This window comes from Cetorhinus maximus, chromosome 4 (genome assembly GCF_964194155.1).
Source record: "Cetorhinus maximus chromosome 4, sCetMax3.hap1.1, whole genome shotgun sequence".
In the NCBI taxonomy this organism is placed as follows: Eukaryota; Metazoa; Chordata; class Chondrichthyes; order Lamniformes; family Cetorhinidae; genus Cetorhinus; species Cetorhinus maximus.
Genome location: NC_135882.1, coordinates 130,889,438 through 130,916,881, shown reverse-complemented (window position 1 = coordinate 130,916,881; position 27,444 = coordinate 130,889,438). Strand labels below are relative to the sequence as shown.

The 27,444-nt window shown below is 43.9% G+C and overlaps 1 protein-coding gene across 3 annotated transcripts in view; it reads right to left on the bottom strand.

The window, feature by feature from the left end:
- Positions 1-25,737, bottom strand: part of slc35d4 (solute carrier family 35 member D4) — a 211,557-nt gene extending 185,820 nt beyond the window's left edge. The window contains exons 1-4 of one of the 3 annotated variants that reach the window (XM_078540823.1): positions 25,494-25,737; positions 15,798-15,844; positions 15,615-15,695; positions 14,843-14,924 (exon numbers count right to left, since the gene is read on the bottom strand). In XM_078540823.1, the coding sequence (XP_078396949.1) occupies positions 14,843-14,924; positions 15,615-15,695; positions 15,798-15,844; positions 25,494-25,559 (276 nt within the window). In that variant the 5' untranslated portion in view covers positions 25,560-25,737. The remainder of the gene's footprint in view (positions 1-14,842; positions 14,925-15,614; positions 15,696-15,797; positions 15,845-25,493) is intronic. The other 2 variants (XM_078540821.1, XM_078540824.1) reach the window with 2 other exon arrangements.
- Positions 25,738-27,444: the final 1,707 nt, after the last annotated feature.

The following is a 27,444-nucleotide window of genomic DNA, read 5'->3' as shown; positions in this document are numbered from 1 at the left end:
ATGTTGCAACTGCAGCATGTGGGAATTCTTGGACGCTAGAGTGATCCAGGGTAAACACATCTACAATTAAGTGTCTGTGACATGAGGAGCTTCGGCTCAAAGTCTTTGAGGTGGAGGCAAAGCTGCAGACACTGTGACAAATCAGGGAGGGGGAAAGTTACCTGGTGCTTTAGTCCAGGAGGCAGTCACACCCCTTAGGATGGGCAGAACTTTAGAGTTGGACAATGGTCAGGGACAGGAGGGTGTGACTGCAGGTCAGACAGGTGTGAGGATCCAGCATGTAGTGATGGAGGAGTTTCAGCCCCTGACTTTGTCCTATATGTACGAGGTGCTTGCTACCTGTGTGCATGAGGAGAAGGACTGCAATGTGGATGAGTGGACTGACCATGGCACCGTGGCAAAGGATGCTGTTCGAATGGGTGGAGTGAAGATGGTGATAGAAGACAGTGTAGTCAGGGGGATAGAAACTGTTCTCTGCAGCCGCAACAGAGAGCTCCGAAGGTTGTGTTGCCTGCCCTGTGCCAGGTTTAAGGACATTTCCTCGTGGATGGAGAGGAACTTGGAGTGGGATGGGGAGGAACCAGCTGTCGTGGTCCATGTGGGAACTAACAACATAGCACCAGCAATGATGTTCTGCTCAGAGAATTTGAGGAGTTAGAGTCCAAATTAAAACAAAGAACATCAAAGGTAATCATCTCTGGATTGTTACCTGAGCCATATGCAATTGCCATAGGGTTATAAAGATTAGAGAAGTAAATGTGCGCCTCAAAGAGTGGTGTGGGAAGAATGGATTTCAACTCATGGGGCATTGGCATCAGTACTCAGGGAAGACTGAGCTATTCTACAGGGATGGGCTCCACAATTGGGATAGTATAAGGACGTGCGACAGGAAGGGACAGAGAGTTTACAAAAAATGCCTATCAGCGGATAAGGTCACTGCAGGGAATAGAAGTAAAAAAATGAAATTAAAAGATTCTTTATATGAATGCGCAAAGCATCTGCAATAAAATGGAGGTAAGTGATTTAGAACTAATCACCACTACTGAAATATGGTTACAACGTGATCAAGATTGGGAAATAAATATTACAATATTTTGGAAAGACAGACAGAATGGCAAAGGAGGCGGGGTGGTCCTCATAGTAAAGGATGACATAAGGACATCAGTGAGAAAGGATCTGGCCTCCGAAGATCATGAAGTAGAATCAGTGTGAGTGGAAATTAGGAATAGCAAAAGTCAGAAAACCATGGTGGGAGCAGCTTATACACCTCTAACAGTAGTTATACCGTTGGGCTGAGCATTAAACAAGAAGCTTTTGGAGCCTGTAACAAAGGAAATGTAATAACTGTGGGGGACTTTAATCTTCATATAGACTAGGACAGTCAAATTGGTAAGAATGGTCTAGAAGATGAGTTTGTAGAATGCTTTTGTGACAGTTTCTTGGAGCGACATGTAGTAGAACCAACTAGGGATAAAGCTGTCTTAGATCTAGCAACGAAGCAGGGTTAATTAGTAATGTCATAGTAAAAGACTCACTGGTAAATAGTGACCTTAAAGCACTAAATTCCATGTTAAGTTGGAAAGCGACATGATCCAAGCATGAATGAAAATCTTAAACTTAAACACGTCAATTACAAAGTACAAGGAGAGAACTGGCTCGGGTAAATTGGGTAAATAAATTAAAAGATATGGAGGTAAAGAAACAATTGGAAACATTTAAATAAACAATTCAAAACGTTCCAACAAAAATATATTCCATTGAAGAATAAGAACTCAGCAAGAAGGACCCATCCATAGCTCACTCTGGAAGTTAAGGATAGCAATAGATTAAAAGAGGCTTACAATGTTGCATAAAACAGTAGCAAGTCCGAGGGTTGGGACTGTTTTAGAAACCAGCAAAGGACCACCAAAAAGTTGATAGAAAGAGAAAAAATAGAATATGAAAATAAACTGTCCAGAAATATAAGAACAGTTGGTAAGAGATTTAATAGTAAGGAATTATTCTAAGTCGGGAACAAGAACAGCTGAGCAGAAACGAACTTGGGTATAAACCTCACGTTCGGAGCCAAGTTTGGAAAAAAAATGAACCATAACATCACAGGAAAACTAAATTCATTGGTAAGAAACTGCTGTTAGGGAGTGTCTTTAAATAGCTGTAAATTAGAAAGGCATGTTTTTTTTAAAGAAATAGCTACTTGGATTTGAGTAAGAAACACCAGGAGTAAGGAGAAGTCAGGGCCAGCAAAGTACGGTAATATAAGTAAACCAAAGTAAAATAAAGTTAACGTAAGAGAAGTAAAGTTAAGACAGTTAATAGCGAGAGAGTGCAAGAGGAGCAGCGTGGCCTTTAACAGTGAGAGAGTGCGAGAAGAGTGAGAGACTATTAAAGAGCACGGAGCGAGAGGCGAGAGACCATTAAAGAGCGCGGAGGGCATCTGATTAGTGAGTAGGATTGGTGAATATTTCTAGTCTTTAAAGTAAAAGTAAGGTCTTTAGTTTGTGTCCAGGTCTCTAGTTCTTTTATTCTTTTGTCTCTTTTTCTTAAAATGAGCTTGTTAAGTATAAGATCGATACTGCTGTGCAAAAAAATTACAATTAAAGAGCGGGGGCTTCAAGTGTAAAGAGCAGGGATACTAGAGTAAATTAATAAGTAATTAAATAAAGTACGATAGCGATGGCAGGACAGGTGATGTGTTGCTGCTTCAGTATGTGGAAGCTGCTGGACACCAAAGTGATCCAGTGCGAACACACCTGTAGAAAGTGTTTGCAGCTCGAGATGCAAACATTATAGAGTAGTTATAATGGGGGATTTTAATTACCTGATTATAGGCTGGGATAGTGGTAGTGTAAAGGTCAGAGAAGGGCAAGAATTCCTAGAGTGTGTTCAGGAAATTTTTTTTTTTTTAAACAGCAGTATGTGTCCAGTCCAACAAGAAAGGTGGCATTGCTAGACCTGATTCTTGGAGATGGGCCAAGTAGATCAAGTGTTAGTGGGGGAACATTTAGGAGACAGTGATCATTGTTTGATAAGGTTTAGGGTGACCGTAGAAAAGGACAACGGGCAATCCTGAGTAAGAATAATTAGCTACAGGAGAGCCGACTTCAATGGGGCAAGAAGGGAGCTGGGCCAGATAGACTGGAGCCAAAGGTTGATGGGGAAACGGGTCGGTGAACAATAGGCTACCTTCAAAGAAGAAATGGTTCGGTCATAGTCAAGGTTTATTACCTCAAAAGGGAAAGGTAGGGCAAACAAATCCAGAGCCCCATTGTTCAAAAAACGTTGCAAGGATAAACACTGCTATTACAGCCCAGGTCAGTTTAACTTCGGTGGCGTGGAAGCTTCTAGAAACAATTATTCAGGATAAAATTAATAGTCGCATGGAAAAATGTGGGTTGATTAGGCTGAGTCAGCATGGATTTCTTGAAGGAAAATTGTGTTTAACTAACTTGCTGCAGCTTTTTGAAGAGGTAACAGATGAGGGTAATGCTACTGATGTGGGATACACAGATTTCCAAAAGACATTCGATAGAGTGCTACACAACAAACTTGAGAAAAGTTATTGTTCATGGAATAAAAGGGTCAGTAGCAATGTGGATACAAAATTGACTGAGTAATAGGAAACAGAGAATAATGGTTAATGGATATTTTTCAGGCTGGAGGAAGGTTTGTCCTGGAGTTCCCCAGGGGTCAGTATTGGGACCCTTGCTTTTCCTGATATTTATTAATGAACTAGATCTTGGTGTGCAAGGGACAATTTCAAAGTTGCAAATGATACAAAACTTGGAAGCATTGTAAACTGTGAGGACAGTGTAGAACGTCAAACGGACATAGACAAGTTGGTGGAGTGGGAAGATAGGTAGCAAATGAAGTTCAATGTGGAGAAGTGTGAGGCGATTTATTTTGGTAGGAGGAACATGGTGAGACAATATAAAATAATGGGTACCATTCTAAAGGGTGTGCAGGAGCAGAGAGACCTCGGTGTATATGTGCATAAGGTGGCAGGATGGGTGGAGAGAGCAGTTAATAAAACATACAGTCTCTTGGGCTTTATTAATAGGGGCATAGAGTACAAGAGCAAGGAGGCTATGCTGAACTTGTATAGGACACTATTTAGACCTCAGCTGGAGTATTGTGTACAGTTCTGGGCACCACATTTTAGGAAGGATCTGAAGGCATTTGAGAGTGCAGAAGAGGTTTACAAAAATGGGTCCAGAGATGAGAAACTTCAGTAATGAAGGCAGATTGGAGAAGTTGGAGAAGAGGCTAAGAGGAAATTTGGTAGAGGTGTTCAAAATCATGAGGGGGCTGGACAGAGCAGATAGGGAGAAATTGTTCCCGCTTGTAAAAGGAGCGAGAACGAGAGGCCACAGATTTAAAGTGATTTGCAAAAGAAGCAAATGCAATGCGAGAAAGAACTTTTTCACACAGCGAGTGGTTCGGGTCTGGAATACACTGCCTCCAAGTGTGGTGGAGGCAGGTTCAACTGAGGCATTCAAGAGGGCATTAGATGATTATTTAAATAGAAACAATGTGAAGGATTATGGGGAAAAGGCAGGAGAATGGCACTGAGTCATAAAGCTCATTTGGAGAGCCAGTGCAGAAATGATGGGCGGAATGGCCTCCTTCTGCACCATAACAATTGTGATTCTATGAGTATATAAAAAGTAAAAGAGTAACTAAAGTAAATGTTGGTCCCTTAGAAGCAGAGAAGGGGGAAATTATCATGGGAGAAAATAGCAGAGGCACTGAACAAATATTTTGAGTCTGTCATCACAGTAGAAGACACAAGTTCCATGCCAGGAATAGGTGATAACCTCAGAGGAAATTAGGGAAATTAAGATCAGAGAGATAAAGTATTGGAGAAACTTAAGGGACTAAAATCCAACAAATCCACAGGACCTGATGGTCTACACCCTAGGGCTCTAAAAGAGATAGCTGCAGAGATAGAGGATGTGCTAGCTATGATTTTCCAAAATTCCTTAGATTTGGGAACGGTCCCACCAGACTGGAAGTTGGCAAATGTTACACCACTTTTCAAGAAAGGCGAGTAGGCAAAATAAGGGCTCATGGAGTCGGGGGGTAATATATTAGCATGGATAGAGGATTGGTTAAGAGATAGAAAACAGAGAGTAGGCATAAACATTTTTGGGAGGCAGTGAATAGTGGAATGCCACAAGGATCAATGCTGGGGCCTCAGCTATTTACAATCTATATTAATGACTTAGATGAAAAGACAGGGAGTAGTGTATCAAAGTTTGCTGATGATACCAAACTAGGTGGAAAGGTAAGCTATGGGGAGGACACAGAGAGGCTGCAAATGGATTTAGACAGGTTAGGTGAGTGGGCAACAAGATAGTTGATGGAGGACAATGTAGGGAAGTGTCAAGTTATTCACCTTGGTCGTAAGAATAGAAAAGCAGGATATTTTTTAAAAGGTTTGAAACTTATAAGTGTTGATGTTCAAAGAGACTTGGGTATGCTTGTACAAGGAACACAAAGTTAGCATGCAGGTGCAGCAAGCAATTAGGAAGGAAAATGGCATGTTGGCCTTTATTGCAAAGGGTTTGGAGTACAGGAATAAAGCAGTCTTGCTACAATTGTACAGGATATTGCTGAAACTGCATCTGGAGTACTGTGTACAGTTTTGGTCTTCGCATTTAAGAAAGGATATACTTACAATGGAGGCAATACAGCAAAGGTTCACTAGATTGGTCCCTGGGATAACGGGGTTGTCCTGTGATGAAAGGCTGAGTAATCTGGGTTTACGTTCTCGGGGGTTTGGGAGAATGAGAGGCGCTCTCATTGAAACCTACAAAGTTCTGAACAGGTTTGGTAGGGTGGATGCTGTGAGATTGTTTCCATTGGTTTGGAATCTAAAACACAGAATCTACAACAGCCTCAGCATAAGGGGCCTATCATTTAGGGCTGAGATGAGGAGAAATTTCTTCACTCAAAGGGTTGTGAATTGTTGGAATTCTCTACCCTAGAGGGTTGTGGATGCTCCATCGTTGAATACAGTTAAGGCTGGGATAGTCAGACTTCTGGTCTCTCAGGGAATTAAGCGATATGGGGAGATGGCAGGAAAATGGAGTTGAAGCCCAAGATCAGCCATGATGGTATTGAATAGCGAAGCAGGCTCGATGGGCCATTTGGTCTACCCCCGCTCCTATTTCTTATGTTATGTTCAGCACAACTTTCTCTTAGCTGAATTTTTACTGGTGCATTTTGCCTCCACAATTATGCTTTTTCTTAAATACCTTAATTCCTCCGATGAGCTTTTTAAACTTGTTTTTGTTTGTTCCTAACATTCAACACTTTAGGCACTTTCTCCCTGCAGGAGTAGGTCATTTCTTACTGTTTCTTTGATCTGTCTATTTAATATTTGTCACTAAAATTTTTATAATAACTGACAAGAATGAAGCTTTTAAAAAATAATTTTTCTCAAAAGGAATTTTCTATGGTGAGCCATATCTGTTCCATTACATGGATGTTTATTTTTTTTGTTAAGATTGGCTACAGGCACCTTTTCAGAAATAAAGAGAGATTCCCCTTGGTGTGAATGCAATATCCGTCTTTACCTGACCATTCCTGTCACTTATGCAACAGTCCAAATTTGGAAAGCAAATGGGAAGTGGAGGTCTGACATTAAAGCAGGATTGGAAGAGATAGAAACATGGTCAAAGAGGTTAAGTTTTAAGGACACACTTCCAATGAGCAGAAAGGTAACTAGGTAGTGGAATTTAGAGAAAGATTTGCATAATGGGCAGGTCCCTGATGCTGAAAGCTCTGCTGCTAACCAGTTGGTAGCACTCTCACTTCTGAGTCAAAGTTCTGGGTTCAAAATCCACTCCAGAGCTCGAGTATTAAAATCAAGGCGGACACTCCTGTGCAATACTGAGGAAGCAATGCACTGTCAGATGTGACGTTAAACTGAGCCCCCAGCTGGCTGCTCGGCTGGACATAAAAGATCCCGTGGCACTACTTCAAAGAAGACCAGGGGAGTTATCTCCAGTGTTGTAGTCAACATTTATCCCTCAATCAATACCACAAAAATAAACAGATTATCTGATCATTACCACATTGCAGCTTGTGGGAGCTTGCTGTGCATGTTGACTCTCATTTCCTACATTACAACAGTGATTACACTTCAAAAGCTGTAAAGCGCTTTGAGACATCAAAAGCACAATGTAAATGCAAGCCTTTCTTTCTAATGGTGGTGTAGAGGTGGAGGCTGCATTGTTGACCAGAGCATGAAGAGACAATCTGTTAAGACTGGAGGAGGTGCAGAGATGGGGTGGAACAAAGTCTCAGGAGATTTGTAAATGAGGAAGAGGATTTTCACGCTGGAAGATGGTTGGAGTCAGCAATGGCAGAGGCAATAGGCAAGAACAAGGACATAGTATGGGCTAAGCTGTGACAGAGTCCTAAGTGAACTAGAGTTTGTGTGGGGTGGTGCTTGGAAGGAACCTATAAGAAAAATCAAGTCTGAAGGTAATGGAACTTGAAAGAGGCAGTGGGGTTGGAATAATTACTCAGGTGGGAAATGCTGCAATAATGGAAATAGTCAGTCTGGAGTTACATGAGCCATGATCTGGGGCAGGTGAGAAGTCCATGACGGTGCCTGTGCGAGGCCCAGGTCATTTTCACTCCCAGGGTCTATTACAATGTTGCAGCATGGACTCTGACCAAAGCCAGTGGGAGTGGTGAATAGACTGGCAGAGGCAGGAGGCTACCACTGGCAACCAGAGGAACAGTCACTAGCACCAAAGTAAATTGACACTGGATATTTGCTGGTTTTTCGTCACCAGTTTCTCCTTTAAGCAAATTTTGATTCCCTTATGATCCGAAGCATCCATTTATACTCAATAATAGGATGGTCAGGAAATCTTAAGAGAAACCTACTCCAAACGCTGGTTGTTGAAATATAGCACATGCACACTTACGAGTTTCTCTCTCCTTACAGAAAACAGACTAAGTAAGCATTTTACCAGGATCGGTTCAGACCAATTACCAGTTATTTTACATGAAATACATCAGTAAAGTGTACAGTTTACATAGCAACTATCTCAGAGTAGTGTCCTGGGGTCAACCATCTTCAGCTGCTTCAACAACCTTCTCTCCATCAGAAGATCAGAATTGGGGGTGTTAGCCGATGATTGCACAATGTTCAGCATCATTCGTGACTTCGCAGATACTGAATCAGCCTGTGTCCGTGTGCAGCAAGACTCAGACAACATTCGTGCTTGGGCTGATAAGTGGGCAAGTGAAATTCACAGCACAAAGATGCCAGGCAATGACCATCTCCAAGAAGAGAGAATATAACCATGTTCCCTTCACATTCAACAACATTGCCATCAATGAATCCTCCCATCAACAACATCCTGAGGGTTACTATTGACCAGAACTGGACAAGCCATGTAAATACTGTGGCTATGAAAACAGGCCAGAGGCTGGGAATTCTGTGATGAGTAATCCACCCCCTGCCTCCCCAAAGCCTGTCCACCATCTACAAGACACAAGTCAGGAGTGTGATGGAATACTCCCCACTTGTCTAGGTTAGTACACTCTGACCAATACTCAAGAAGCTCAACACCATCGAGGACAAAGCAGCCTGTTTGATTGGCACCCCATCCAACTACCTTAAACACTCACTCCCTCCACTATCAGCATACAATGGAAGAATCTACAAAATGCACTGCAGCAACTCATCAAGCCTCCTTCAACAGCACATTACTAGCCTGCAACCTCCACCATCAAGGACAGGGGCAATAGACCCATGGAACCACCACCATCTGCAAGTTCCTCACCAAACCACACACCATGTTGACTTGGAACAATATCGCCGTTCCTTCATGGTCAGTGGATTAAATTCCTGGAACTCCCTCCCTAACTGCACTGTGGGTGTACCTACACCACATGGATGCTGCGGTTCAAGGCGGCTCACCACCACCACCTTCTCAAGGGCGATTAGAGAAGGGCAACAAATGCTGGCCTAGCCAGCAACGCCCACAACCCGTGAAAGAATATTAAAAAAAATACATTTCTCTACATTCTTTAGGCATGAAGATAATAAAGATGTAAATTGCCTTCTTTCTAAACTTAGGCCCAACTTTTCAAACTTGAAATCATGCTGGTTCAGACTTTAAAATAGAGGCAACCCTTTCCTGCTGACTGCCCAAATTCATGATAGTCCAGCACAAAGACAGAGCATCAGACCGTTTGTCCTCGGAATTAAGGGTAGATGGTATATTTTCATTCGATGTTGAATAAAGGTGAAACAATATTGATAAACCATGATGCTTAACACTGAATGTGACCAAAATAAAAACAGAAAATGCTGGTAAACCTCAGCAGGTCTGGCAGCATCTGTGGTGAGAGAAACAGAGTTAAAAGTTTGAGTCCGTATGACCTTCCAAAACGGAACTTCTGACACGTCTTCCTTTTTCCTTAACCAAGGGTTTCCTCCACCCTGTGGTTGACGGGGCCCTAAACCGTGTCCGACCCGCCCCACCAGGACGGTTTGAGGGTTCTCCACTGCTTCATTGAACAAAGGCCCGAACAATCCTCATCCACCATCATCCTCCTCCTTCTGGCTCAGCTTATTCTCTCACTGAACAATTTCTCCTTAAACTTGTCTCATTTCCTCCAAATAAAAGGTGTGGCTATGGGTACCCACATAAGTCCCAGTTATGACAGTCTTTTTGTGGGGTATGTGGAACATTCCTTATTCCAGACCTACTCAGGCCCCCTCTCACAACTCTTCTTTCTGTACATTGATAACTGTAACAGTGCCGCTTCATGCTCTGATCTGGACCTGGAAAAATTTATTGATTTTGCTTCCAATTTCCACCCCTCTCTCACCTTCACATGGTCCATCACTGACACTTCCCTTCCCTTCCTTGACCTCTCTGTCTCCATTTCTGGTGATAGACTGTCCACCAATGTTCATTACAAGGCCACTGACTCCCACAGCTACCTCAACTATAGCCCCCTCTTACCCTGCTTCCTGTAAGGACTCCATTGCATTCTCTCAGTTCATCTGCCTCCGGCTCATCTGTTCTGATGATGCCACTTTCCAAAATGGCGCTTCTGACATGTATTCCTTTTTCCTTACCCAAGGGTTCCACCCCAACTGTGGTTGACGGGGCCCTCAACAGTGTTCGACCCATCTCCCGCACCTCTGCCTTCACACCTTCCCCTCCCTCCCAGAACCATGATAGGATCCCCCTTGTCCTCATTTTTCAGCCTCCCAGCCTGTGCATTTAAATGATCATTCTCCGCCATTTCTACTAACTCCAGCATGATGCCACCAGTAAACACATCTTCCCCTCACCACCCCCTGTCGGCAATCCATAGAGACCGTTCCCTCTGACACCCTGGTCCACTCCTCCAGCACCCCAAACTCCTTATCCCCTTCCCATGCAATTGCAGAAGGTGCAACACCTGCCCCTTTACCTCCTCACAATCCAAGGCCCCAAACACTCCTTTCAGATGAAGCAGCGATTCATTTGCACCTCCTTCAATTTGGTCTACTGTATTCGCTGCTTCCATAGAACCATTGAAAAGTTACAGCACAAAAGGAGGCCATTTGGCCCATCTTGTCCATGTCAGCCTGAGGACACCCAGGTGCCCTTTCTAATCTCACCTTCCTGCACCCGGCCCATAGCCCTGCAGCTTACAGCACTTAAGGTGCAGATTCAGGTACTTTTTAAAAGAGTTTAGAGTTTCTGCCTCTACCACCAATTTGGGCAGCGAATTCCAGACACCCACTACCCTCTGCGTAAAAAAGTTCATCCTCATGTCCCCCTTACACCTTCTGCCACTTATCTTGAATCTATTGTGGTCTCCTCTGCATTGGGGCGCAGACTGGGTCACCGCTTTGTGGAATATCTTCCATCAGTCCGCAGGCCTGACCCAGAACTTCCTGTCACTTACCATTTCAACACACCACCCTGCTCTCATGCCCACATGTCTGTCCTTGGCCTGCTGCAATGTCCCAGTGAAGCCCAACGCAAACTGGAGGAACAGCACCTCATCTTCTGATTAGGCACCTTACAGCACTTTAGGGACTTAACATTGAGTTTAACAACTTCAGACCATGAACTCTCTCCTACCTCTTACCCCCTTTTTTAATCCAATTTTATTTAGTTATTTATAAATTTTATTTTTATTTATTTGTTCATTTTTTAAATCCTTCCCCCCTCCCGCCCCCCCCACACCACACAGGGCCATCTGTCACTTGTTTTTATTTCTTGTTTTCACAGAGCACTGACCCTTGTTCTGCTTTTAACACCTTCTGCTATCTTAGCTTTATGCCACGATCAGCACCTTCTTTACTCTTTACCACTACCATTAACACTCCCTTTGTCTTGTGTCTATGACATCTTTGTCAATCTCTCCTTAGCTGTCACCTACCTCTTGACCTTCTATCTTGCTCCACCTGCCCCACCCCCTCTTAAACAGTATAAAATCCATCACATCACATTTCTACCTCCCTTTAGCTCTGAAGAAGTCATATGGACTCGAAACATTAACTCTGTTTCTCTCACCACAGATGCTGCCAGACCTGCTGAGCATTTTCTGTTTTTTGTTTCAGATTTCCAGCATCCGCAGTATTTTGCTTTTAAATGAATGTGACCATTTCAGCTAACTGATCCCCAGGAACTTCACAATGTTCACATCCACAGGGGCTCACATAAATAAGCAACATCAATGTTGTTATGCCTCCATTTGAATTACTCTGATCTACCCCTCTTAATAGCTAATTTTAAAAATATCTTTTAAAATTATTTCACAGGACGTGGGCATCGCTGGCTAGGCCATCATTTATTGCCCATCCCTAACTGCACTTGAGTTAATTGCCCTTCTCAAGGGCAATTAGCGAGGGGTAATAAAAATGCTGGCCCAGCAGGTGACACCCAAATCCCATGAACGAATAAAAAAAAAACTTAACCTGATCTTCCCTTGGTAGAGGAGTGGTGCCAAAGAATTGGAAAGTGGCAAATGTGACACTCTATTCAAGAAAGGGTGTAAGGACATTACCAGTAACTACAGGCCAGTTAGTTTAACATCAATGTTGGGTACAGTTCTAGAAACAATAATCAAGGAAAAAATCAACAGCCACTCGGGGAGGTTCAAGTTAATTAAGGAAAGCAGCACAGATTTGTAAAAGGCAGATTGTGTTTGACTAATCTATTTGAATTTTTAAATTAAATAACAGAGAAGGTTGATGAAGGGAAAACTATAAACATCGTCTAAATTAATTTTAAGAAAACATTTGACAAAGTACCATATAAAATGCTGGTTAACGAAACTGAGGCTCATGCAATAGGAGGATCAGTGTCAGCTTGGATAAAAAAAATGGCTGAAGGACAGGAAACAAACAACGAGTCATGGTAAATGGTTGTTTTTCCAGACTGGAGGTTGATAAACAGTGGTGTTACCCAAGCTTAAATTCTGGGACTGCTGCTTTTTTAAAACATATAAATGACTTGGATATTGGAATACAGAGTAAAATTTCAAAATTCACCCATAACATCAAACTTGGATGTGTGGCAAATAGTGAGGATGGCACTAATTGACTGCAACAGGCCATAGATAGATTAGCACAATGAGCAAATAAGTGACAGATGGAATTTAATAAAGAGATGCGTGAGCTGATGCATTTTGGAAGAACGGATGGGTAGAGGTACTAGACTAAATGGCACAATTCTAAGAGTGTGCGTGGACAGGGGGACCCAAGGAGTTACGCACATGGACCTTTGAAAGTGGCAAGACATGCGGAGAGTAGTTAGCAAAGCATATGAGATCTTGAGCTTCATAAATAGAAGTAATGAGCACAAAACTGGGGAACTATGCTTGAACCTTTACAAAGCTCTGGTTAGGCTACAACTATACTACTGCTTCCTCTTCTGGTCACCGCACTTTAGGAAGGATGTAAGGGTCTTCGAGCGTGCAGAGGAGATTTACCAGAATGGCTCCAGGAATGAGGAATTTTAACCACAAGGTTAGGTTGGAGAAACTGAGGCTGTTCTCCTTGGGGGAAAAGGAGGTTGTGGGGAAATCCAATAGAGGTGTACAAAATTACGATAGTAGGTAAGGTAGACAAAGAAAAGCTGTTCCCATTAGGGGATCGGACAAGGGCTAGAAGATTTAAGGAATGGGCAAGAGAGACGGTGGGGAGGGGGGGCAGTGGGGGCAAGGAACTCACTGCTTGTGGAAGGTAGTGGAAGCAGAGATGATCAATGATTTTAAAAGGAAATTGGATAGGCACTTGAGAGAAATAAACTTGCAGTGCTATGGGGATACAGTGGGGAAATGGAACTGACTGGATTGCTCCACAGAGAGCCGGCTTAGACTCGATGGCCTAATAGTTTCCTTCTGTATCATAATGACTCTGTACTTAAATGTTGAAATTGATATGCACTTCAGTGCCTGTAAGGTAGAAATAGTGTTTTGGTTTGTAATTTTAATTCAATATTACCTTTATTTTAATATTCTTTCCACAACTTCCTTGTATATGAATTTTTCAATGCACTGCAATTCAGCCTTCAGGCTGTGAACATATTTCTTGAATAAAATACCACTATTATTACTGTAATCAGACTGGTTTTACATGGCTGGTTTGTTGTGACAAAACAATGCTGCACCCAACTTAACTCCTCATATGTTGAATCTAATATTGCAGAAATACAATTAGAAATTAGAACTGAGCAACTCAGACAAATTCCAATTTACCACAGCTTAAATAAAAAGATACTGCAAAACATTATGTTTGTGCCACTTCACAGTATTGAGAGGGAGAAAAGGAAACTGCAGTGAATTGTACAATATTTCCAAATTCACATCTGCACAAAACTAACAACTGAAGAGTTGTTTTTTAGTGTTTCCAGTGACCAAGAGTTTGTCCTCAGCCAGGGTTCAATCTAGTGAATCAACAATAGACACACTACAGAATAAAACCTAATTGCTGATTTTCCAAATTTGTGCTTCTGGTGAGGAGCTTCACCCAGAAATACGTGTGCCGGGAATCGCTGGCATGATGCTTACAATTTTGGTGCGTAGAAAATCATGGGCAGTAGTCCCTTGGTTTTCTGATAAACAGGTTGGTGCACAAAGCTTCCTGCTTACAGCACCAATTCCAAAACTCTATAAATACAAACCACAATGATTGGCATCCTTCCATCTGCGAGAGATGATGGGAATGCAGCCTCAGAACTTGGGTGAGGTCAGGTGAGATCATCTGCTGCACTTCTTTTGACCACAAACCACAATAATTTGTATTTATATAGTGCCTTTAACCTGATAAAACAGCAGCTAAAATGCCTGACCTGGCTATTCTGGTGCAGTTAGCTTCATATGAAGTTGCAAAATATTAGATCACAATGTTTTGAATATAAACACTCCATTTAGCATTTGATTTTCATTGCTGTGCTCAAATTGGCTGCCTCATTTCCGACTTTACAACATTGATTACATTTCCAAAATAGTCCATTGGCTGTAAAGCACTTGGTGAATCATCCTGAGGCTTTGAAAGGCGCTATATAAATGCAAGATTTTAACATAGAAAATAGAAGCAGGAGTAGGTCATTCGGCCCTTCGAGCCTGCTCTGCCATTCAACATAATCATGGCTGATCCTCTATCTCAATGCCATACTCCGCTCTCTCCCCATACCCCTTGATGCCTTTAGAGTCTTTTAGTTTCTTTTACTACGGCATGTATATATATATATATGTAAGTAAACTGCCTCAACATGATATGCAAATGCCCAATACAAAACTTCATCTAAGTCATCCTCCTCATCCCAAATCTCCCCTTCCTAAACCAAAGAAAAGTCCTTACCAGTTTAGATAATGCCCGGGAACCTGCATAAATATTACCCACAAACAGTAATGCACCAGGGATCCAGGAAACCTTGGCAGACCTATCAAAGTTTAAATAACATGGTTAGCTACAAAATCAAATGTTATTACTGTAATGTAACTAGATGTGTCATTCCTTGGATCTAATGCCACTTGACTAACAGTGTTCTTTTTGTCACTTAGCTGTTTAGAAGTCCATTTCCCAGCTATATTTTGCTAACCAGGTTTATAACATTTCCGCTTCGAGATTCACTAGGATATAAATGCTAAGAATTTCCTCAAAGTTTTTCCAATCAGCCACCATAACCTCAGCAAATTGGCAGAAACTCCATTATGGAGTCAATCTGGGCTTTCAACCCCATCAGAGTTAAGGTGGGAGACTCCAAGGAAATTCCCAATGTAAATCTATCTTCCCTTGACTATCCAAAATAGATGGGCTGCTAGTGATGGGTCCCAAATACACACAAGGTGAGCTACACCAGACTTGTTTATAATTAATTTGCATGATGTACATTCATTACCCATCGCTAATGTTCCTGAGGAGGTAGTGCTGGACCGTCTTACTGAAAGCGGTTTGAAATAACTGAGTGGTTTGCTCTGAACTGGGAGTTTATGCTTAAACTTGAATTGTGATTTATGCATTAAGCTTAATTCTAGGCAATGATGGTAAAAGGTGTGTGACCGCTGGATCCGAAGCCTGAATCCAGCACGTGCTTTAGTTGGAGTGAATATTATCATTACAATTTCCTTACCATAGAACATTACTTCTCATCTCCACCCTTCCTAGTTTCCAGGCTATCTGAAGAAACATACTTCCCACAAATGTCTGCCAGCTGTAAAAGAAAAGGGAGTGAAGAAGGAATTACATTCAATCCAAATTACGAACCAATTCAAAAGTTCTAAATTCTACAAAATGACCTGTGGAAAATACTCACCCTTGAAAAATTGTGGGATAGGTAAACTTCAGAAGTGAAAGGACATACTGAAAAAAAATGAAGGATCAATAAGATACTTTTGTGTTGCAATAAAACCAACATTTCCAATAAAAATATTTTAAATGGTGCAGATCTGGAAACATGGATGTTGAAACTCTGACATTCTATTGGGTGAGGTTTATCAATTGGAGCAATGCCATCTCCTGCCCCTAATTCAGCATAGAAATTAACCACTCAGTGCTGCATATCTGGCTTGTAGCTCATTGTCTTATGCTTACGGAAGATTATCCAGAAATTATCAGTGGTACAACCTTTTTAGTACTGAGTGAACAAACACAATTATCAGTTTTCAGTGGCTGAACTAACATTTATATGGTGCTTTTAATGTAGGGAAACGTCCCAAGGTACTTCACAGGAAAAACTAGTAACCAAGCCAAAGGTGGCAATATTAGGCCAGGCGACTGAAAGTTTGGTCAATAAAGTAAGTTTTAAGAAGGATCTTAAAGGTGCAGAGAAAAGTGAAGAGATGAAGAGGTTTAAGGAGGGAATTCCAGAGCTTAGGGCCTAGATGGCAAGAGTGGGAATGATGGATACACGAAAAGCCAGATTTGAAGGAAGCATTGCTCTCTGAGGGTTGTAGCATGAGAAGAGGTTGGAAGTACAGAGTGACAAAGCTCTGGAGAGATTTGAACATAAGGTTGAGAATTTTAAAATTGCGACATTGCTTAGCTGAGAGTCTGATGGGGAAATGGGACCTGGTGTGAGTTAGGGCACGGGCAACGCAGTTATGAATGAGTTAAGTTTACAGAAAGTGGAAGATGGGAGACCAACCAGGAATACATTGTTTACCTCTAAACTTGATTATGCCATAGGCATGTTTCAGTATGGTAGCATAGTGTTACCAGACTAATAATCCAGAGGCCTGGACTAATGATCCAGAGACACAAGTTCAAATCCCACCACATAAGTGGGGAATTTAAATTCAATTGATAAAATAAATATGGAATACAGCACTAGGATCAATAATGGTGACCATGAAATTACCAGCACAGTGTCTCAAATCCAGCTGTTCAACAACAAGGGTTGTCCGAAAAACAGACACTTTTATAATGGTCTACACATCAATTTTAATTGAGTAAAATTTAAAAAAAAACTTGCCTGGACAATTCAGCTAGTCACTGCATTGGCATGGTGTGGCTCCAGACTAGTTAGTTATTGGCTTCGCGCGCTGCTGTATCCCACGGTCCAAGCAACACTTGACCCCACACAGCCTGGCGTGACCTGACTTGCTCATGGCCTGAACCACACCGCTAAGAGTTGCACATGCTTTGGTTTGTTCCTCCCAGAGGGCCAAAACGAAATCCGGCACGGTCTCAGTCCCGAGATTGCTGGATTTGAGGGACTGTACTTGTACCAGGTTGTCGTAAAACTCCATCTGTTTCACTAATGCTCATTAGGGAAAGAAATCTACTGTTCTGGCCTATATTCGATTTCAGACCCACATTAATGTGGTTTACTCTTTCAACTGCCGTATGAAATTGCGCAGTAAGCCACTCAGTTGTATTCACAAAGGCAGCTCCCCATCACCTCCTCAGGGACAAAGAGGGATGCCAATAAATACCAGCCTTGCAAACAAAATGTGTTTTCCTATGAATGAATTTAAAAAACCATTCAGCCTGAGACACTGGTTGGGGAGGGGTATCAAATCAGTAGTGAGGAATTGGGAGTTTAGAGCAGGAACCGGCCTTGGTTTTCCCATGTTTAATTGAAGGAAACTGTGGTTCATTTAGGGCTGAATGTCGGACAAGCAGTCTGACAACACAGAGCATGGATTTGTTAAAGGAAAGTCTTGCCCAACTTAAGGAAGTAAGAAGGAGGATCACAAGGGTAGTGAATTTGATGTAGTTGACATGGATTTTAATTGCACATGGTAGACTGGTCAGAAAATTAAAGCTAGTGGGGTCCAATGGAAAGTGACAAGTCAGATCCAAAATCGGCTCAGTGGTAGAAAGCAAAGGCGTTTTTGTGGCTGGAAGGCTGTTTCCAGTGGGCTCCCAGAGGGCTCACAACTGGGTTCCTTGCTGTTTGTGGTATATATCAATGAGTTAGACTCAATGCAAGGGGTATGATTATAAAATTTGTAGATGATACGAAAATTGGCTGTGTGGTTCATGATGAGGAAAAACAACTTTTATCGTTGTGGGCATCGCTGGCTCGGCATTTATTGCCCATCTCTAATTGCCTTTGTTCAGAGGGCATTTAAGAGTCAAACACATTGCTGTGGGTCTGGGGTCACATGTAGGCCAGACCAGGTAAGGAGGGAAGATTTCCTTCCCTAAAGGACATTAGGGAACCAGATGGCAATGGTTTCTTGGTCATCATCAGAGTTTCAATTCCAGATTTTTATTGAATTCAAATTTCACCATCTGCTGTGGTGAGACTCAAACCTGGGTCTACTAGTCCAGTGACAATACCATTATGTCACCAGCTTCTACTAGACACTGCAAAAAGATATTAATGGTCAGGTGGGCAGAAAAGTGGCAGATGGAATTGTGAAATAATGCATTTGACAAGGGCAAACAAGGCGAGGGAACACAATAAATGGTAGGAAGTATAGAGGAACAGTTGACCTTTCTGTCCATATCTAGCAATCTCTGAAGGTAGCAGGATAGGCAGAAAAGGCGGTCATGAAGGCATTCAGGATACTTTCCCTTTATGGCCAAGGCCTAGAGTACAGGAGCAGGAAGGTTATGCTAGAACTGTGTAAAACAGTAGCTGGACAGCAGAGAGAGTACTGCCTACAGTATGTAATCACACTAGAGAAGCTACTGAGGAGATTTATGAAGATGTTGCCATGAACAGAGAATTTTAGCTTTTTTTAAAAAATCATTCATGGGATGTGGGCTTCGCTGGCTGGGCCAGCATTTATTGCCCATTCCTGGTTGCCCTTGAGAAGGTGGTGGTGAGCTGCCTTCTTGAACCGCTGCATTCCATGTGGTGTAGGTACACCCACAGTGCTGTTAGGGAGGGAGTTCCAAGACTTTGACCCAGCGATAGTGAAGGAGCAGCGATATATTTCCAAGTCAGGATGGTGAGTGACTTGGAGGGAACTTCGAGGTGGTGGTGTTCCCATCTATCTGCTGCCCTCGTCCTTCTAGATGGTAGTGGTTGTAGGTTTGGAAGGTGCTGTCGAAGGTGCTGCAAGGAAAGTTTGGATGGGCTGAGGTCATTTTCCTTGGAACCGAGGAGGCTGAGGGCAGATTTAACTGAGGTGTATGAAATGTTGAGGGGTCAAATAGAATGGATAGGAAGGACCTATTTCCATTAAAAGGGGAGATCAATAACTGGGGGCCTTGAGTTAAGTAATTGGTGAAAGGGTTAGCTGGGATTTGAAGAGTAACTTTTTGTTCCAGTGGGTGGTGGGGGTCTGTAACTCACTGCCTAAAAGAATGGGCAGAGGCAGAAATCTTAATCGCATTTGAAAAAAAATACTCTGGAACATGCACTTGAGCTGTCGTAACCTACAGAGCTATGGGCCAATAGTGGAAGGTGAAATTTGGTTGGATGGCTCTTTTCTGCCTGGCATGGAAATGATGGATCGAACGGCCTCCTGTGTTGTAAATCTATGTTTATGTGCGAAGGCCAGTCAAGTTGAAACAAATCACAAAAAAAAAAATTAACTGCTCTAGGCTAGTTGTACATGTAGGAAATTGATTTTTTCAAAGAATGAATTCTTACAATAGGATAATTTAGTTTCTACTACCCGAACTTAGCATTCTTTCTTATAGATGCAAACCGATTTTAAAATGTGTTTTTACGAAGAGTATACCAATTCAACAACATGCACAGTATTCAACAAAAAGCCAGGACAATTATCTGCAACCTAACCCATTACTCCTTTCTGTGCAATGACACCTCCTGGCCTTAAAGGAGCACACAGCTGCATTTAATGTTATATGCCACAACCTTTGGGAAGAGCAGTCAGAGAGGCGAACCTAAGGGAGAAACACGGAGTGGGGAGAGAATAAAAACAGCCCGGGGAACGTGGCCTATGTCACTCACCTTCGGAAAGAGCAGTCGGAGAGGCAGATCTGTCAGCTGCTCGGAATCGACCCGCGCTGAGTTCGAAAGGAGAGCAAACAAAAAAACAAATTGTGACTGCACAGGAAAGAAGCAATTTGATTGGTTGGAGAAGAAGCTAGCTGCTTGGTAAGTATCTGGTGAGCGTTTAAGGTTTATTCTATTCCTAAGGTTTAAAATAAAGTAGGAACTGTACTCTTTGGTAAGGTTTAAGTAGGACGAGCTAAAATAATTTTCTACTTGGATGAAACAGCGAGAGTGCGGGGGACAAAACAGCCGGAGTTCGGGGGACAGTTGGGAACTGAAAACAGCACCAGTACAGAAACGTAAATTTCTAAACAAGCACAGGGAGAGTAAGAATTTATAGGCAGAGGAGAGGGAGCTGATTTGTGAGTAAGAGCGAATAATTTCTACTTTCTACTAATCTCCAGTTTATAGTTAATAGTACAAAAGTAAGGTTAAAGTAAGTAAAAGTAATTAAAGTTTAAGCAAAAAAGTGATTTAAAAGTTTAAGATTAAGGCATGGCAGGACAGCTCAGCCAAGCAGAATGCCCGTCCTGTGGCATGTGGAGAGTCGTGGACACTTCTCGTGACCCAGACGAATCCACGTCACCGGCTGCATAAGCTTGAGCTCTGCGTTTCAGAGCTTGAGCAGTGGCTAGAGTCACTGAGGTGCATCCGTGAGGCAGAGAACTACATGAATAGCATGTTCAGAGAGGAGTTCACACCGCAGGTTGGGGCAAGCAGGGAGATAAGGAATGGGTGACAGCGAGGCAGTCCAAGAGAAACAGGCAGGTAGTGTAGGAGTCCCCAGAGGTCCCGCTCACTAACTGGTTTTCCATTCTGGATATCGCTGAGAGCAATGGATCCTTGGAGGTGTGCAGCAGGAGCCAAACCCGTGGCACCATGTGCTGTTTTCAATTCCCAACTGTCTCTCCACTTAGCTGTTTTATCCCCGGTACTCCTGCTGTTTTATCCCTGGGACTCTCGGTGGCCCAGCTGTACAGGAGGGGAAGAAGAAGAGCAGAAGGGCAGTACTGATAGAGGATTCTTTAGTTAGGGGAGCAGACAGACGTTTCTGCAGCTGTCAACATGACTCTAGGATGGTTTGTTGCCTCCCTGGTTCTAGGGTCAAGGATGTCACAGAATGGCTCCAGGACATTCTTGCGGGGGAGGGCGAACAGCCAGAGGTCGTGGTCCACATTGGTACTAACGACCTAGGTAGGAAGGGGGATGTGGTCCTGCAATCAGAATTTAGGGAGCTAGGTAGAAAATTAGCAAGCAGGACCTCTAAAGTAGTAATCTCCAGATTACTCCCAGTGCCACGTGCAAGTGAGTACAGAAATAGGAAGATAAGACAGATGAATGCGTGGCTGGAAAAATGGTGTATGAGGGAGGGCTTTAGATTCCTTGGAAACTAGGACTGGCTCTGGGGAAGATGGCACCTCGGCACAAGCCGAGCGGGTTGCATCTGAACAGAGCCGGGACTGAGTTCCTTGCAGGTCGTTTTGCTAGTGCTGTTGGGGAGGGTTTAAACTAACCCAACAGGGGTTTGGGAACCAGGAAAGAATATTAGAAAGTAATACCAGGGTGCACGGAATGTTGGGGGAGGCAGATAGCACTAAAATGGAGGACAGTAAGTTAGTAGATGGAGTCGGAGTAAAGGAGTAAGTAATGAAGTCTAAATCAGGATTACACTGCGTGTATCTGAATGCACAGAGTATAGTTAATAAAATTGGGGAATTACAGGCACAGGTTGCCTTGTGGGATTTTGATGTTGTAGCGATAATGGAGACCTAATTTAAGGAAGGGCAGATCTGGGTGTTAAATATTCCTGGTTACAAAGTGTTCAGAAAAGATAGGAAAGGGACAAAAAAAAGAGGAGGGGTGGCGTTTTTGATTAATGGCGAGAATTGCAGTACTGGAGTAAGAGGATGTGTCAGAGGATTCAAGGACAGAATCGATTTGCCTAAAGCTAAGGAATACGAAGGGTGCAATTACATTGCTCGGTGTAATATATAGACCACCAGCTAGTGGGAAGGATATAGAGGAACAAATCTGCAAGGAAATTACAGAGAGGTGTAAACACCGTAGAGTAGTTCTAATGGAGGACTTTAATTACCCGCATATAGACTGGGATAGTGGTAGTGTAAGGGGCAGTGAGGGACAAGCATTCCTAGATTGTGTTCAAGAGAATGTCCAGTCCAACAAGAAAGGAGGCACTGCTAGACCTGGTTCTTGGGAATGAGGCGGGCCAAGTAGATCAAGTGACAGTGGGGGAACATTTAGGGGACAGTGATCATTGTATCATAGGGTTTAGGATGCTGGTGGAGAATGACATTGATCAATCCAGAGTAAGAATCAACTGGCAGAGAGCGGACTTCAACGGGGCAAGAACGGAGCTGGGCTGAATAGACTGGCACCAAAGGTTGTTGGGAAAAACAGTAGCTGAACAATGGGCTACCTTCAAAGAGGAGATGGTTTGAGCACAGTCAAGGTATGTTCCCTCAAAAGGGAAGGGTAGGACCAACAAATCCAGAGCTCCCTGGATGACAAAGGAGATAGAAATTAAATTAAAGAAGAAAAAGTGTGGTTACGACAGGTGTCAGGTAGCAAATACAATTGAGAACCAAGCTGAATACAGAAGGTTCAGAAGGGATGTGAAAAAGCAGATACGGGAAGCAAAGAGGGATTATGAAAAAAGACTAGCAGCTAACATAAAAGGAAATCCCAAAGTATTCTATAAGCACATCAATAGTAAAAGGGTGGTAAAAGGAGGAGTAGGGCCGATTAGGGCCCAAAAAGGGGATTTACACATAGAGGCAAGAGGTATGGCTGAAGTGTTAAATGAATACTTTGCATCTGTCTTTACCTACAAGGCAGATGCTGGCAGGGCCATGGTAATATAGGAGGAAATTCAGTCACTAGAAGGGTTTGAAATTGATAAAGAGGTGGTATTGGATAAGCTGTCGGTACTTAAAGCTGATAAGGCACCGGCACTGGATGAGACGCATCCAAAAATATTGAAGGCAGTAAGAGTGGAAATTGCAGAGGCACTGACAATAATCCATCAATGTTCCCTGGATTCGGGGGAGGTGCCCGAGGACCGGAGAATAGCCCTTGTTCAAAAAAGGTTGTAAAGATTTGCCCTGCAATTACAAACCAGTCAGTTTAATTTCAGTGGTGGGAAAACTTCTAGAAACAATTATTACGGATAGAATTAATAGCCACATGGAAAAATGTGGATTGATTCGGAAGAGTCAGCTTGGATTTGTTAAAGGAAAATCGTGTCTAACTAACTTGCTGGAGTTTTTTGAAGAGGTAACAGAGATGGTTGATGAGGGCAAGGCCGTTGATGTGGTGTATATGGACTTCCAAAAGGCGTTCGATACAGTGCCACAAAACAGACTTGTGAGGAAAGTTATAGGTCATGGAATAAAAGGGACGGTACAAAATTGGCTGAGGGATAGGAAACAGAGAATAATAGTTAATGGGTATACTATTCTGAAGGGTGTGCAGGAGCAGAGAGACTTGGGTGCATACGTACATAAGTAAAGATGGCAAGACAGGTAGATAGAGCTGTTTCTAAAGCATACAGTATTCTAGGTTTCATTAATGAGGGCATAGAGTAAAAGAGCAGGGAGGTTTTGATGAACTTATATAAGACACTGGTTAGGCCTCAGCTGGAGTAGTGTGTACAGTTCTGGGTGCCACACTATAGGAAGGATGTGAACGCTTTGGAGAGAGTGCAGAAGAGGTTTACGAGATTGGTTCCAGGGATGAGACATCAATTATGAGGAAAGATTGGAGAAGTGGGAGCTGTTTTCCTTGGAGAGAAGGCTAAAATGAGACTTGATAGAAGTTTTCAAAATCATGAGGGATCTGGACAGAGTAGATAGGGAGAAACTGTTACCGCTTGTAAATGGACTTAGAACCAGAGGGCACAGTTTTAAAGTGTTTTGCAAAAGAAACAAATGCGAGGTGAGAAAAAACTTTTTCACACAGCGAGTAGTTAGGATTTGGAATGCACTGCCTGGAAGTGTGGTGGAGGCAGGTTCAATTGAGGCATTCAAGGGGGCATTGGATGATTATTAAATTTAAATAACGTGCAGAGTTACGGGAAAAAGGCAGGAGATTGGCACCAAGTTAAAATGCTCAGAGAGTTGGTGCTGACATGATGGCCTCCTGCACCATAACAATTCTGTGAACCCCTCTCTTGAAAGGATAGTGGATCTTTTCACTTACTACAAACTGTATCACAGGTAACTCATTGATAATGTTTGATATACTTGTTGCCATTTATATAACTGCTTTTACTTAAAGGTACTCTGAAATTTCTAATATGTAAACAAGGGACTAAGATGACAGTTTTCCGAGGTGTTACAAACCCATTTAAAGCCTCACTTTATGACTTTGTCACATTATAGCCCAGAGGAAATTATCCCACTCCTACCACAAAAAGTCCTGATTTTTAAAAGAGGTTATTACCTACATTCTTCCCCCAACCAACATTCCTCCCCCAGACTCCCCCAACCAACATTCCTCCCCCAGACTCCCCCAACCAACATTCCTCCCCCAGACTCCCCCAACCAACATTCCTCCCCCAGACTCCCCCAACCAACATTCCTCCCCCAGACTCCCCCAACCAACATTCCTCCCCCAGACTCCCCCAACCAACATTCCTCCCCCAGACTCCCCCAACCAACATTCCTCCCCCAGACTCCCCCAACCAACATTCCTCCCCCAGACTCCCCCAACCAACATTCCTCCCCCAGACTCCCCCAACCAACATTCCTCCCCCAGACTCCCCCAACCAACATTCCTCCCCCAGACTCCCCCAACCAACATTCCTCCCCCAGACTCCCCCAACCAACATTCCTCCCCCAGACTCCCCCAACCAACATTCCTCCCCCAGACTCCCCCAACCAACATTCCTCCCCCAGACTCCCCCAACCAACATTCCTCCCCCAGACTCCCCCAACCAACATTCCTCCCCCAGACTCCCCCAACCAACATTCCTCCCCCAGACTCCCCCAACCAACATTCCTCCCCCAGACAACATTCCTCCCCCAGATCCCCCATACAACATTCTTATTCCTCCCCCTGAACCTCAGCATTCCTCACCCATCCCACCCCTCAATTAAACTTTGTCTTTGACACAGAACAATTCAAGGTTTGTCCCCGATCGTTCAAGCAGCAGGAAACATTAGAACCAAGACCTCATAGTCACAGCACCATTCCCTCACTCCCTCTTCAGCACAGAGCCTTGTACAATGATTCTGGCTCTGAAGAGCTGCCTTGTTGTAAGGAGCACCAATGACAAACTTCAGCAAAGGGGCAGCTCCCTCCCAGAGCCACAGTCGGACTTTTTATTCACACTGAAAGACTTGGATTATTTGAAAAAAAACATATGCCGACCCAGACTGCGGAGGACAACTGATGAGTGAGCTGAACTGAGCTATAAACTGAAGCTGAATATGGGGTATGTCGGGGGTGGGTGCTGTTTGAGCTGGAGCCAGGAGGAAGCTGAACACGGTATGGGGTTAGGCTGAGTTGTAAAGTGCTGGTGAAAGTTCAGTGCGACTCCTGCTCGCAGCCTGTCCCCATCCACCTCACCTTGTTGGTAAAATAAGAAGCGATGAAGACGAGGGTCAGGCAAAGCTCGGGTCCCTTTAACCACATCTGTTTGTTCCAAAGGCCAGGGCAAGCCCAGCCTTCCTGTCAGCCCGGAACCCAGAGCTCCTGATCTGCTGCAAGCCGCATCCTTCACAGAGAGAACAAACACTCTGAAGCCATCTTTACAGACACGTCGCTCTCTGATGAACCAATAAGCAGCACATCCTGCTCCGGGCCAAGCTCTTAAAGGGACAGCTCGACTGCATCGACCGAGCTGACAGACAGCAGTCGCCCTCGACCAGCAGAGCCCTCTGCGCCAGCACCAGCACCATCAAAACCAGCAGAGCCCTCTGCGCCAGCACCAGCACCATCAAAACCAGCAGAGCCCTCCGCACCAGCACCAGCACCATCAAAACCAGCAGAGCCCTCCGCACCAGCACCAGCACCATCAAAACCAGCAGAGCCCTCTGCACCAGCACCAGCACCATCAAAACCAGCAGAGCCCTCCGCACCAGCACCAGCACCATCAAAACCAGCAGAGCCCTCTGCACCAGCACCAGCACCATCAAAACCAGCAGAGCCCTCTGCACCAGCACTAACAAAACCAGCAGAGCCCTCTGCACCTGCACCAGCACTAGCACTATCAAAACCAGCAGAGCCCTCTGCACCTGCACCAGCACTAGCACTATCAAAACCAGCAGAGCCCTCTGCACCAGCACCAGCACCATCAAAACCAGCAGAGCCCTCCGCACCAGCACCAGCACCATCAAAACCAGCAGAGCCCTCTGCACCAGCACCAGCACCATCAAAACCAGCAGAGCCCTCCGCACCAGCACCAGCACCATCAAAACCAGCAGAGCCCTCTGCACCAGCACCAGCACCATCAAAACCAGCAGAGCCCTCTGCACCAGCACTAACAAAACCAGCAGAGCCCTCTGCACCTGCACCAGCACTAGCACTATCAAAACCAGCAGAGCCCTCTGCACCAGCACCAGCACTATCAAAACCAGCAGAGCCCTCTGCACCTGCACCAGCACTATCAAAACCAGCAGAGCCCTCTGCACCAGCACCAGCACTATCAAAACCAGCAGAGCCCTCTGCACCAGCACCAGCACTATCAAAACCAGCAGAGCCCTCTGCACCAGCACCAGCACCATCAAAACCAGCAGAGCCCTCGGCACCAGCACCATCAAAACCAGCAGAGCCCTCCACACTAGCACTAACATTGGAAAAGTCAGCAAATCGCTCCACACCAGCACTGTCAAAACCAGCAGAGCCCTCCACACCAGCATTGTCAAAACCAGCCAAGCCCTCTCTACCAGCACCAACACTGGCAAAACGAGCAGAACCCTCTACACCAGCATCAACACTGGCAAAACCAGCAGAACCCTCTACACCAGCACCAATGCTGGCAAATCCAGCAGAACCCTCTCTCTACACCAGCACCAATACTGGCAAATCCAGCAGAGCCCTCTACACCAGCACCAACGCTGGCAAATCCAGCAGAACTCTCTACACCAGCATCAACACTGGCAAAACCAGCAGAACCCTCTACACCAGCACTGTTAGCACCAACACTGGCAAAACCAATGACACCAGCATCTGTAGTAGCGTCATGGAAATCTTTATATAGCTCTGTTCCTTAACCACAAAACATTGACCTAATAAAAGATTAGATGCCTTGCTGGAGAACAGGTTTAGTAGTAGTAGGCATTTGTCCATCTTGGGAAATGATGGATTGCGTCTGAGGTGTATGTCACTTCTGGATTGAACATCATGGGTTGAATTTTATATCCTGCGGGCAGGCGCAAGTCCAACCCGGTTGGGTGTAAAATCTAGCAAGAAGACATCGGGCGAGCGTCATGGTACACTCGCGATATTTCGCTTGGCGGGCGGGCACAAAAGTTGGAAGTGCGCTCGCCGACAATTAAGGGGACAATTAAGCCCATTA